The sequence below is a fragment of the Lagopus leucura genome, unplaced genomic scaffold (assembly GCF_019238085.1).
Source record: "Lagopus leucura isolate 7727_CA_CO unplaced genomic scaffold, USGS_WTPT01 Super-Scaffold_100004, whole genome shotgun sequence".
Taxonomy (NCBI): Eukaryota; Metazoa; Chordata; class Aves; order Galliformes; family Phasianidae; genus Lagopus; species Lagopus leucura.
This window is the reverse complement of record NW_024962264.1, coordinates 34534622-34548257: the sequence shown is the minus strand read 5'-3', so window position 1 is coordinate 34548257 and position 13636 is coordinate 34534622. Positions and strand designations below refer to the sequence as shown.

The 13636-nt window shown below is 39.6% G+C and overlaps 2 protein-coding genes across 3 annotated transcripts in view; one reads left to right on the top strand and one right to left on the bottom strand.

The window, feature by feature from the left end:
• Window positions 1-2792, bottom strand: part of SEC24D (SEC24 homolog D, COPII coat complex component) — a 116689-nt gene extending 113897 nt beyond the window's left edge. The window contains exon 1 of the mRNA XM_042870420.1: window positions 2667-2792. The gene's annotated coding sequence lies outside the window, so the exon portion shown is untranslated. The remainder of the gene's footprint in view (window positions 1-2666) is intronic.
• SYNPO2 (synaptopodin 2) overlaps window positions 1-13636 on the top strand; it is an 87051-nt gene that overhangs the window by 50094 nt on the left and 23321 nt on the right. For both annotated transcript variants that reach the window (XM_042870415.1, XM_042870416.1), the window contains exons 2-3: window positions 6124-6275; window positions 12090-12883. In XM_042870415.1, the coding sequence (XP_042726349.1) occupies window positions 6124-6275; window positions 12090-12883 (946 nt within the window). The remainder of the gene's footprint in view (window positions 1-6123; window positions 6276-12089; window positions 12884-13636) is intronic.

The window sequence follows — 13636 nt, the reverse complement described above, 5'->3', positions numbered from 1 at the left end:
ACTATTGGAAAGAATTTGGTGATAGGTAATATTTCAGTGCTTATCTTGCAAACCAAAGATACTTAATTATTCAAAAACATTCATGAGATAGTTAGCAGTACTTTTGTTCAACCCAATTATTTAACAGACTTTTGCATGATCTCACTAGTCTTATGGTACAAATTCTACATATATTCTCAAAAAATAGGACTCAGTGAATTATAACATGCAGGAAACTGGATGATTTGTACTACCTAAAGTCACAGCATTCCAACTTTAACATCTAACATGCTCTAGAAACAAGCACCCTTACTGCATGCCCACGATTTCAGAGAGGTTAGCAGGACCAGGAGTTTGGATCTCATACTCTTACTGAATTTGCCCTGCCCAAAGGCTTCTTATGATGGCTTTTTCTGTGATTGAATCTGAAAGAAACTGGCTCATCTAGTGAGGAAATTCAATGCAGAAGTGAGGGGGAATGTTATAAACTTAATATAAACTTACCTTCAGGCAGTGCAGATACAACTGGTTTGAGCCATGTCGTGCAGCAGACTCAAAACTCAGATACAGGTATGGCTAATGAAAACACTGACATTTGATATGCCATCTAAAGATATTTTTTATAAGAATACAGTTTATGTAGCCATTATGGATTTTCATAATCCATACACTGAGTATCTCTACAAAGACAAGACATCTCAGTCTTGTCTGCACCATTAGTGTGACACCATGCTATCTCAATGGCATATGTGCTTAAGATCTGACCTATAAGCTTGAACTCTGGCCTGCTAAAAATATCAGGCCCCTTTGTTTAGAATAAAATCCCAAACCCATTATCAGGTAGGCTTAAGTTACCGTATAGATGTTTCTGTCTCAAAAAATTTTGCTAACTAAAGCTTACTTTTTTGGTCTAAAAGACTTCCATGTTGTATAAACAAAGTAAAACAAAGTCCTAGGCCCAAATTTTTGATAATCAGTACTGGAATTAAGTGCATTTATAGCTTAATATTGAATTTCTTAATTTCATACTACTAGAACCACTAACACACTAGTAATTGTGCCACTCAGTGCTTCTGCTTCCTAAGAAAATATTGTACATTGTTAATTCTATTAGACTGATAGACAACTTTTAAATATATTTAAATATGATTTCAAGCCTCTGTCTTTGCTGTGGAGATAATAATAAAATAGATGAAGTGCTTTTTCATTCTGTTTCTTAAGTGCTATGCCTTTGATTCCTGATCCTGAACTTTATGACTAATAAGAAGCTGATCAGTTAATGAGGAATATAACTTCTGGAAAGTATAAAATAAAAAAATAAAAAATAAAAAAATAAAAAAATAAAAAAACCAATGCCATGTGCATGAGAAAAAGATAGTCAATAGGGGAGAAGTGCACTTCCACTACATCCAAGGGCAATATTTTCTGTTTTGTTATCTGTTTCCTGCAGACAAACTGGAAAATGATCAGTAGAATGCCGTGAAAATAATTTAAGTTTCAGAAAGCTCGCTTTAAATTGAGGATATCTCTATGCAAACATATGTGTGTTTTAAAGCCACAAAAAGCATACTTAATAAAAATAAAGGTAGAGAGTAAAAGAATTATGTTCATGCCCAGATTGCTTATTTTCTCATTCAGAAAAAAGGTTCAGTCAGGCTACAGCTGAAGCACCTAATTTAGATTCTCTAAGATACAGAACTGTAATCCCAAAAGCACACCAGAATAAGATTTAGATATACTCTTATAAGAAGTCACTGGTAAAAACAAGATTATGAAATCTTCTACTACATTTTGTATTAGGGCAACTGAAAGAACTACTGAGTGTCCTCACATGTAATTACCTTATGATACGCTACAATCCAATGACGTTATTATCAGATTCAGCATACCTCAACTCTTTGATCTGCACACTACAGGACTCAGATACACAACCAAGACTGTCAGCTGGTAATTTGAGCCCAAATTGCTTTCTATGCATCCACCTGCAGCCCACAGTAAATAACAGGTGAATCTAATTTAGCTTCATCAGGGCTAGATTTTTTGCAGCATGTTTCCCTGCTATCCTTTACCACATGTTGATTTGCAATGTGGAACGCTTTTGAGTTGTATAAACTGAACTGGTTTCAGATAAAATGAAAGGAGCACATCTAATACACAATAGTTAGGCAAGGGGTCTGCAGGCCATATAACGAGACTAGAGTTTGTCTAAAGTAAAAATGCTATAAGGCACCCTGCATTAGCTTTCTCTACAAAACCTCCCCTTTACCACATACTACAGCAAAAATAGTCACAGTGTATTCCCTTTGCTTATTCATCTTTCATTGGATAAGAAAGTGACTAACTACTGCTGGCTACAAGCACCAAGGACTGCCCCAGACCTATCAGCATGCCACAGCTACCACAAACCCAGAGTTAGCTAACACAGCGTGCTTTCTTCCACTGAGAAGAAAGTGCCTCTGAGATGTTACCTCTCACCAGTACATTACTACATAAAGACCCACAACCCCATCTCAGTGGGACCTGTGCTTTGTCTTTTTCCTTCCTGGTGCTGCTGTGCCACTTATTTTTTTCCCCAACAAGCGAAGGAAAAAGAGATAAATGTATTTTCTGCTATCAGCCTTTCAGACTAATAATCTTGTATTAAGTCAAGTTTCTGTCAGTCAAGATCTTCCCAAAATCTTACTTACAGTTTCCAGCTCCAGGACAGACGATCCTGAACATGCTGGTAACAGCCCAAGCCCCACCCCCATGATGAGGGGTGATGAGGTGCCAGGTGAGGGGAATGAGAAACCCTCCACCAGACTTCATTGCCACTTCACTGGAAAAACTGTAATTTAAAAGAAAAATAAAGCAATTTAATCACTGCACTATATACAACTTGAGTAATAAATAATAATATATTGAACAATATTACTATATTACTATACAAATCATATGCTAATACTGTATTATATGTAATACTATAGTTCACATAGGTTCCTCCAAAAGTAATGCTTCTTATTTATTTCCACGGAAATTACTATAGATACAAAGAGCACAATAACTTTATTTGATAGCGCAAACCATCAGCTACAGAACACTGTTTCTCAGCAGAGGCCCAACGTTAGCTATGCATTTTCACCAGGTATGAACAAGAGCCTGCGTGCTGCACTTGTAACAATCTGCATTAGTGGAGATGACCCACAGCCGATGTCACCACTGCTGAAGCACACCACCTCATTGTGCTCACAGCCACTATTTGGTCTCCATCAACACTCAGCAAGTATCAGTGAATGTCAGTAGATGCAATTTTTTCCTCATGGAGAAATTCAGTGATAGACCTTTGCTCCATACACACTTCCATATTGGATGCCATTTTCTCAGATTGCTACTTTGCTGTCATCTGTCACACTGCAACAACATGTAACAGAATATTGGTGAGAGGGTTCGACATCTACTGTCATACCATCACCTCCTCCCTCTGACATCATGGGCCAACATAATATAACAGGATGCATAACTCTCAGATCGGCCCTCTGTAGTACTATACTATATATAATATACAGTATAAACTTCAATAATAAAAAGTCCTGGCCGAGACAGGAGCAGAAAAGTAAAAAAACAAGTCTGAAGTGCTTCAACATTCCCCAGGAGCAACTGTTGTCTAGACAGGTTCAGCACAAGTGTTACAGGCTCAGCACTGCAAGCACTGAAAAATCAAGAAAATTTTTTTAGTAGATCCCATTCACAAATTTTAGGGTAAAAAAGCCCCACCTTTCCCTCCCAAAGAAAAGTCCAGCCCAAAGCAGAAAGAAGCAACAAGTAACTGGAAAGGCCTGGGCTGCAGTGCAACATAGGAAGAATCTCTTTGAACAAAAAATCACCCGAAACAATCAAGGGTGTCTGGTAAGGAGGTCTATGTTTAGCTGAGTAGTCTGGTCCTACTCTGAGACTAAAATGATGGTACTTTTCCACTCTACCATTAATCTGCTACAATTCACTATAAAAGGTGCTGTAGTTCACCTTCCCCTTTTATTTCTCCAACAGAAACCCCAAAAAGAAGATAACACTGATGTTATCTTGAGGTTGGGGAAAAAGCTGACATACAGTCAGGAGAACCATTAACAGGTACAGCATGTGCAGCGTGATCTTGTCATGGTAAAATCATGTTAAAGGTTTGATGTATGCAGATAAACCTGGAAATAAAATAATGAGAGAAAATTTGCTCTAATATGCATATGAACTGATCATGAAGATACCAGATCATGAAAAATAATGACTTACAGCAATTTTTTTCCAGCATAGCCAGTGCTGAGTTCTCCTATATAGGCCCAAGTATCTCACAGCTTGTGATCTTTCAAGAATTCAACAGGGAGCAAAATGGACTAAGGGGCCCTTTCAAGAACAGTAAAAAAAACTTCAGTGTCTCTATTTTCTTTGAATGCTACCTAGGAGACTATTAGAAATAATGAAACCATCTGCGCTGTCCAATAATTGACAGAGATATATTAACACTGTACATTTGAACTTTCTCTTTTTGACATACATCACTGAAAGTATGGAATAATGGGTAACAATTTCTCTTCTGAGACAGTTGCAAAGATAATCTGTGGCAGACTAATCCCAAATTCTCAGGCACTTAATAAAGAAACAGAAACAAGTTTTCTTCTCACATTTGTTGGTATCATCTTACATTATTTCTGTATTCACATGTTGCTGTGTCTTTTGAAAAAAAGCCATTCTAAATTCTTCTTAGCGTACACATTAAATATTTACATACAGGCCTTGTACAATTTTAATAGTATACCTGCCTATTTCAAAAAACAGCAACAAAAAATCAACCAAAATCCTAGCTCATATATAAAGTAAAATACTAAACACTATCTAAACTGCCATTTCTTCCCAAAGTACAAGGATGTTTATGCTCTTGCCTAGGGGAAGATAAACATAGCAGCATACCACTCCATATTTGTAAATGTTAACTCCTCTGCAAGGTAGTAACCAGCTTCTGTATGCATGAGCCATCTGTTTTTTCACTGCTCAAAAAGCCATAATATGACATACAGATATGCTTAAATTGAAACAACAAAGATCTATGGCCCCACCACAGGGGGAAAAAAAAAAAAAAAAAAAAAAAGTGCAATCTCACTTATTCCACACATTGTTCGGACTCCAAGAAACTTCAGAACAGCCTTCAGAAATGCTTCCTAGGCACTAGTCTAGTGGCCTGTTAGGATACCAGGGATAATTCTATAAGTCCATGGGAATACGTCACCCTCAAGTCCAGTATATATGAGAATGTGCTCTTCTCGAGTCAACAGAGATTGACTCTGCTGCCTTAAGTGTGGTAGATCTATGCTACTTCTAAAAAAAATTCCAAGCAAAAGCTCTGATGATTTTATTCACCCTCATAACAGACTGGATAACATCTTAAACCATCGAATGCCCTTATAAGAGTATAAGTCATAGTAAAGTACTCCTGCAAGCATTCTGGTTAATATAATGTACTGTTTGCCAAATATGTACTTTAAAACTAGTAGTCAACTGTGGGTATAATGTGAGTGGTGTTGAAGCTGTCTAGGTTTTGTTATATAAAAACTATGATAAGCTATAACATGCTGCCAGTGGAAAAAAAGAGTGAAACAGGAAAAAACAAACAGTGTAGATTCTTGAATGAGTACTTAATGGGAGAGGTTAAACCATAACAGGAATCTTAATCTTTATTAAATCAGAGAACTTATTCAGATGACTAAACATGGATTTAGGATCTTCAGCCATTCTTCAGCCATATAATTTGGCAACTAAACCTTTAGTTGAGCATCTAAGGAAAAGTGTCCAATATACCAGGAATTTGTAAACCTGTAGCTTTAACAGCAAGCAGATACTGAAATTCTGCCCAAACAGCCTGAAGTTATATATTCTTCTTTTGAAATCTTGGCTTAGCAGTCTTCCATTCTGGGAGAAGCTAATGAGATTTTTGCCTTTCTGATAGATGCTAACTGACTGCTGTCCCTAGCTTCTGTGTGTGGTTTTTTTGTTTGTTTTTGTTTGTTTGTTTGTTTTTTTTTTTTTTTTTTTTGTACAAAGTTAAGTTGGGGACATATTTCCTGCTGCTTTCAAATGAACATTAAATGTGCAATATGGAATTTTGTTTTTGACTCATAGGTTCGCAACAAAAGCAAAGCAGCTAAGGCTGGCCTGTGTGAGGGGGATGAGGTGGTGTCTATCAATGGCAAACCCTGTGGAGACTTAACCTACGCTGAAGTTATCGTTCTGATGGAAAGCTTGACTGACGTCCTGCAGATGCTTATCAAGAGGTACAGGAATGCTCAGAATACTTTGGTGCAATTCTGTTCAGCATACCACATAGAAAATGTTGGTGTTGAATGCAATTATTTTGCAGATATACAATGTGAGCTTCTGATAGTCCTACTGTTTGTGTCTTTCATTCTGTTTGTCTGCACTGAAAAGAGAGGGAGGACAGTATATTTGAAGGAATTAATGTACAGAATTCAAATGGCACAGTTTATACACAGAAGGGTAGAGTTTCCAAACATAACAGTTGTATTTCTTATTAACAATATTTGGTACTTAAAAGGAGTCCACTACCATATTTGCACACTGCAGAGTCTTGAGTTCAATTATTCTTTCCACTCCTTTGAAGTAGCGAAGTGTTGTTATTCCCCACAGATAGGGAAGTGAGGAATATAATAAACAAAAGCTGTATAGATGGAGAAAGTGTGTTAGACAGATATGCATTGATGGTGACATGGCAAATGGTCTTCTTGGGTAGCATGTGTAGCAGCTAGGACAGAGAGAGGGCCTGGAAATCATGAATTATGTTTTTGTGGATAATATCACTCCACTAAATGAGGCAGGGAAAGTCACTTACGTCTTTCTGGGTCTCAGATTCTCCACTTACAAAAGTGACAGTGAAGTTCATTTTTCTTCAAAAATGCTTAGAGCATCTTACAATAGAGAACTTCCATGTAGATTTACAAGGAAGCCAGAAGACTGCTCATCAGTGCATCTACAAGTTCAGTCCTATAATGATCATCAACTTAATATATACTATCTTGTGTTCAGAACCACTGATAGTGAACACGTGCTCACCGAATTGTGCATTCAGACAAGATGAAGTCTGTATTGCCTTCAGCACGGTTAAGAAGAGCAAGAAAAGACCTGACACTTTTTTCTTCCATGTAGGGACCTGTAGCTGCCTCCAGAATTACTGTAGTCCTCCGTATCTGCTCTCACAAAGGCAGGAGCAGGAGGACAGACAGGGTCAGGATTCCTCACAACAGCTAACAGCATCATTGGAAAGGCTGAAGAGACTGCTACAAAAAAGCTTCCCTATTATTACCAAGGAAGTCTAAAAAAGCAAGTGACATTTCTCCATGTTTTCTGCAACCTGCGCAAGGGAAAATTCCAAAGTGCGTAGTAGTTCGAAGTCACTATCTGCCTTCAAAACAAAATGCTCTGAAGGAATATTCATTTTATTCATAACAGACATTTTGCACGGCCTGCCTGTGCATCTTGTTCAGGGCTAAGCATTGTATCAATGTGATGAGATCAGGGGAACAATGACAGCTGAGCATTATAGCTTATTTTCTACATGTTATGTAGCTCATTTCTGGTTCAGTAGCATATCATTTGAGTGTTCCTTGTGTGGTAACTACATTCCTGTTTTTAATTCATCAGATGACAACAATAAATGCACTTGTAAAAATGATATTTGTGGTTAACCAGCTGCCTTCTCTGCAGCCATACAAATACCTCCATATGCTTTGACTCCTGGCTGTTGCTGCTCCTTCAGTGACATTTCAATTGGTCTGAAGGTCCCATTACGCTCCAGCTCAAAGTGGCAGAATATCTACTCACTCAATTGCTTCTTCTTGAATGTATGGTAAACAATAAGACATTTCCTGAAAATTAGAGCTGAGCCAAAGTGTTAAGGACCACTGTTTCATGGAATGAAACTCTGTGCCTCTCAGAAATTTTAAGAAAATTGCGGTTGCTCAACAGTGTTCTGAAATTTTTAATGGAATTCACTATGAGAATCTGAGAATTACTTCTTGTCAGCTCATCTCCCAATTCCCAGCACTTTGTGTCAGTATCTTATCTGGTGGGGAAGATTAAACTGAAACCCTTCTCCTCCTTTGCAACCACTTTTGTAGGTAATATCCCTCTTAGTATTACCACCAGAAGGATTTTTCAGTAAGTGCCTTAGCACACTCAGAGCAATGAGAATCAAGTCATTTTTCCACAAGGAGCCACTTGTTAGCCATCTCAAGAAAAGACCAGGAATCATAAGAAAGGACTAATGCCTAATTAAAGTGGCTTTCCAACAGTGATCTCTGCATCTGAGCTTCTCTTGCTGGTAGAAAAGCCATCCCTTGTTAGATGCCAAAGGCAACATGGTGACCAAAGATCAGGATAAGGCTGAGGTACTTAATGCCGTCTTTGCCTCAGTCTTTAATAGTAAGACTAGTTACTCCCTGGGCATACAGCCCCTTATACTGAGAATTAGGGATAAGGAACAGAACAGGCCCTGAATGATTTGTGATTAGATGATTTTGGACCTGCTCACAAGTCCATGGGACCAGATGGACTGCACCCTAGAGTGCTGAGGGAGTTGGGGATGTGGCTGCCAAGCCACTCTCCATCATCCTTCAACAGTCCTGGCTAATTGGGGATGTCCCCGCAGGTTGGAGACTGGCAAATGTGATACCCATCTTCAAATAGGGCCGGAAAGATGATCCTGGTAGCTACAGACCTATCAGTCTCACCTCGGTGCCAGGGAAAGTTATGGAATGAATAATGCTGGGAGCCATCATAGACCAACTGAAGGTCTATCAGGGAATCAGGCTCAGTCAGCATGGGTTTATGAATGGTAGATCCTGTTTGACAAACCTGATTTTGCTCTATGACACACTGACCAGCTTAGTCGATAAAGGTAAGGCTGTCAATGTGTCTATCTGGACTTCAGTGAAGTCTTTAACACTGTACCCCACTACATCCCTGCGGAGAAGCTGGCTGCCCACAGTTTGGATGGGCATACCCTCTGCTGGGTGAAACACTGGCTGGATGGCCAGGCCGAAAGAAACTCTTCGTTAAATCCAGTTGCCAGCTAGTCATGAGCGGTGTCTCCCAGGGCTCGGTTCTGGGGCCATTCCTATTCAGCTTCTTTATCAATGATCTTCACGAGGGGATCGAATGCACCGTCAGTAAGTTTGCAGATGACATCAAGTTGGGAGGGAGTGCTGATCTGCCAGAAAAAGGCACTACAGGGGGACCTGGATAGTCTGGATCAGTAGGCCAAGGTAAACTGTATGAGTTTCAATAGGGCCAATGTCGGGTCCTGCATTTTGGTCACAACAACCCCAGGCAACCATACAGGCTTGGGAAGGAGCGGCTGGAAAGCTGCATGATGGAAAGGGACCTTGGTGGACAGTTGGCTGAATTTGAGCCAGCAGTGTGCCCAGGTGGCCAAGAAGGCAATGGCATCCTGGCTTGTATCAGGAATGGTGTGGTGAGCAGGACTAGGGAAGTCATCCTGCCCCTGTACTTGGCACTGGTGAGGCCTCACCTCAAGTACTGTGTTCAGTTTCGGGCACCTCACCACAGAAAGGAAATTGAGGTGCTAGGGCAGGTCCAAAGAAGGGCAACAAGGCTTGTGAAGGGCTTGGAGAATATGCCCAATGAGGAGCAACTGAGGGAACTAGGGTTGTTTAGTTTGGGGAAAAGGAGGCTGAGGGGAGACCTTATTGCCTTCTTCCAATATCTGAAAGGTGCTTACAGCGAGAGCAGGGTTGGTCTCCTTTCACTGGTGACAGATGACAGGACGAGGGGAAATGGCCTCAAGTTGCACCAGGGTAAGGTTAGGTTGGGTATCAGGAAAAACTTCTTTACAGAAAGGGTTGTTAAGCACTGGAATAGGCTCCCCACGGAGGTGGTTGAGTCACCATCCCTGGATGTGTTTTAAAACCGTTTGGATGTGGTGCTCAGGGACATGATTTAGTGGAGGGTTGTTAGAGTTAGGGTAGGATGGTCAGGTTGCAGTTGGACTCGATGATCTTTAAGGTCTTTTCTAATCTGAGCAATTCTATGATTCTATGATTTCTTCTTGGAAAGCTTCTTACTGTTCCTGAACTATGTGCACAAAAGATCAGATTTTCAAAAGCTTTCATCATTGACCTGACTCTGTTCTTACTGAACTCACCAGGAGAAAAAATAGCTTTTAAATCAGGTTTTAAGATGCTACTTGGGCTTTGATGTACAGAAGTTTTTCTAATCTGTAAGCTACAGTTACTGACCAGCAGTGCCCAGAAAATCTTTGGTTTGCAGGGCAAATACCCTCCAGATACCATGTTGGGGAACATCTTACTGAGTGGTGCCAGCCATGCTCCCCTGCTCTTTTCACATCAGCATTAGCAACTCCTGAGCTTCAGCTGAGTCTAGAAAGAAAATTTTCTAGGGGAAGCAGGGAGCATGCTCAATGCATACCTAAATGAAATATGTAGGGAGTAAAACATGGCTCTGAGACAAATCCTGCTGTGCTGACTCTATGAATTTTGCTTCCTTCCTGGAATTATACAAGGGGTGTTGTTCCTACAGTGAACTGTAAAGACATGAAATAGAAGTAATAATTTGTCCAAATAAAATCATAAATGACAATTAAGAGATCAGACCAAGTACTCTGCCTCTTGACACATGGACACACATTTATGTCTATATAGAGTAGAAGTATATCCATAAGTAGCAAGGGCCTTTTAAGGTGGAAATCTTTTCCTCTCACACAATCACTCAGCTACCAATAAAGGCTAACATTTAGCTGACCCATCCCCCAGTCTTATATCCTACATGGAAATGTTTATGGATTTCTGTAATTTATCTGTAGTTAAAAGCAGTGCAATTGATCATCCAAATAACATAATATGATGGAATCCAGCAACACTCACAAGGAGCTCCCTAAATCAAAATCTGTCTGACCATTACGTAGCTCCACATGTGGTGTAATGGATGTTACACATTTTGTGCTATTTGAGGCAGATCAAGACTTCTACAAACAGTATACCACATGGCCAAAAATGCAAGTGTTATTGAAGTTTCTTCTATATACTGACAGATTTATTTCTTCTATCTCTTCTTCCAGCTTTTCTTTGTAGAGTGGTTCCAAACTTCCAAAATACTTGGGACTTGCTTTTGATTTCAGAAATCACTGTAATACTTGATCTGAGTACTTTACTGAGAATACCTATCACTCCTCTCATTTGAAAATGTGTTTTGCTACCTTCTAGTCAACAGAAAGCCTTAATAGCATACTGCAATTTGTCATTACGGCCCAGAGTATTGAAAGAGCAAGCTGGGAATCCTAAATTCAGTAAAACAGCCAAGTCCAGGGGAATGAATAGTTCATGGGAGTTACTCTGAAGTATGTTGCAGACTTAGTAAAGACACGGCAACATTTGACAATCAGGAATACATTTTCCCTTTAACTAGAAAATGTTGCATGGCTTCACTAACTTTTCTTGTTGGACCACCAAAATAGGGCCAGAATGTTTTAATTATTCCATCGTATATTTGGATTATGATCCTCACAGGAATTCTTCGAATGTGTATTTTAAGTATCCATTCCCTCCCCCTCCCTGGCTTTCTCTGTCTCTCCTTCTTATTCTCATCCCGTAGTTTATTCCTTAGAGAGTAAACTATTTGCTACAGCAACTATGTGTGAGTATGGTGCCTAAAACAGCTGGGGTAGTAGCCACAGTGCCAAAAATTAGGCACTGTTCTGGTGTCATGCGAAGTTAATTTTCTCATGCACATGTGAAATATGAAGCATTGTCCAAGAAGTCTCAGTAGAATCATTATAACAGAAATGTGTCTGAGAAAGCATTTCACTTTTCCTCTTACTGAACTGCTAACTTGAAGAATTTTGAAGTATTCATAGATGTTTTGAGACTTCTGCATTCTGGGAAAATTCTTCTCCTTAAATGGTCCTGCTAGCAGGTACAATTAACAGAGGGGGGGGAAATACTATACAGAAATTGTTTTTCTTTGCAATTGTGTTTACACAATTACTGTACTTACAGCAGCTTAATATCTTGAATTACTTATTTATGTATGTGCAGATCCTCCAGTGGAATAAATGAAACTTTGAGTGCTGAAAGAGAAAATGGAAAGCACGATAACGTAAAAAATGAGGACTATAGGGAGAGCACTACACTGCAGATTAATACAGCCAAAGAGATACCCCATGGAGACTTGTGCATCACAGAGATATACAGTGAGACTCACCAGGGAGCAGGAGAAAGCAACATACACTTTTCTGAAATGAAACAAGAGACCACACAAAGTCACAGAATTACTCCTAAAGTGATAGGCACCTCCAAAGCGCTTGTGACTGATGAATCTGTTTTCAGAGGGAAGATAGAAGAAAGAAGGCCAGGCAATATGGTTGAGTTGCAGTTATCCCTCTCAAATGATGGTCACAAGAGTACCAACACTCCTGCTGTGACTCTCTTAGGGGCAGAAAAATGCACCCCTTCAGGAAGAGGACTCAGTGTACAAGAAGACGGGACCAACCCTGTAATCGCAATTCCCCTGAGTGTAAAAGAGGGCAACATCCAGTGGTCAAGCAAAGTAGTCCAGTTTTCTAGTAGCAAAGAGGTCAAGATGATCCAAAGTGCAGCTCCATCTATCCCCAGGGTGGAGGTGATCCTAGACTGTTCAGACAGAGAAAAAGAAGCACCCAAGTCTCTGGCTGAAAGGGGGTGTGTTGATTCTCAAGTGGAAGGAGGGCAGTCAGAAGCACCTCCTTCTCTCCCCTCCTTTGCAATCTCATCAGAAGGCACAGAGCAGGGAGAAGACAACCAGCACTCGGAAAGGGATCACAGACCTCTCAAGCACAGGGCAAGGCACGCAAGTAAGTACATCCCATCTAATCATTTGCACTGCCTGAGGATATGCTTTGTAACTTGAAACATCATCTCAGAATTTAGATTGCATTAGAAAACGTAGTTAGAGCTTCAGTCTGCAGTTTTTTAACTTTCTGTCTTCTAAACAATTCTTGCTTTATATAATTTTCCAGGGTAATGCAACACTCCTGGTAATGAGCCAAGATTAAAGCCATACCTTAACTGTGCTGAATAACTTTGTTTAGTAGACTTCCACTCTGAAATAATTTAATGACTTTGTCCAATTAAAAATACTTTTATTTCCAGAAAATGCTGAATTCTGCTGGCTTTCTCATACACACTAAGAGGCAATCTGTGGAATATTAACAAAGAAAAAAACACACAAACAAACAAACAAAAAACAACAAACCAGGTTGCTTGCACATATCTAAATGAATCCTGTGGGTTTCTGTTTACAGCAAAAATTTTGTGCTATTATTTGCATCATCTAAAATCAAAGCCATGGTACTGCTCTTAAAAGTTGATAATAAAAAAGGCTATTAGTAAAGCTTGATGTTGCCTGCAGACGAGATTTTGACAGACACTAGCATGTGTATAACTGTTACATGATCCTTTCAGCTTTGTCAGTCTTCTCTAGACTGTAAAGTGAACTTACTATTTCTTCTGACTCCCATATCCAGAGGTCAACTACAAAATCCGTCCAAGAAGTTTACGTGAAAGCTATTTTGAAACTGAATCCAGTGTCAGTTTATTGAGTATAG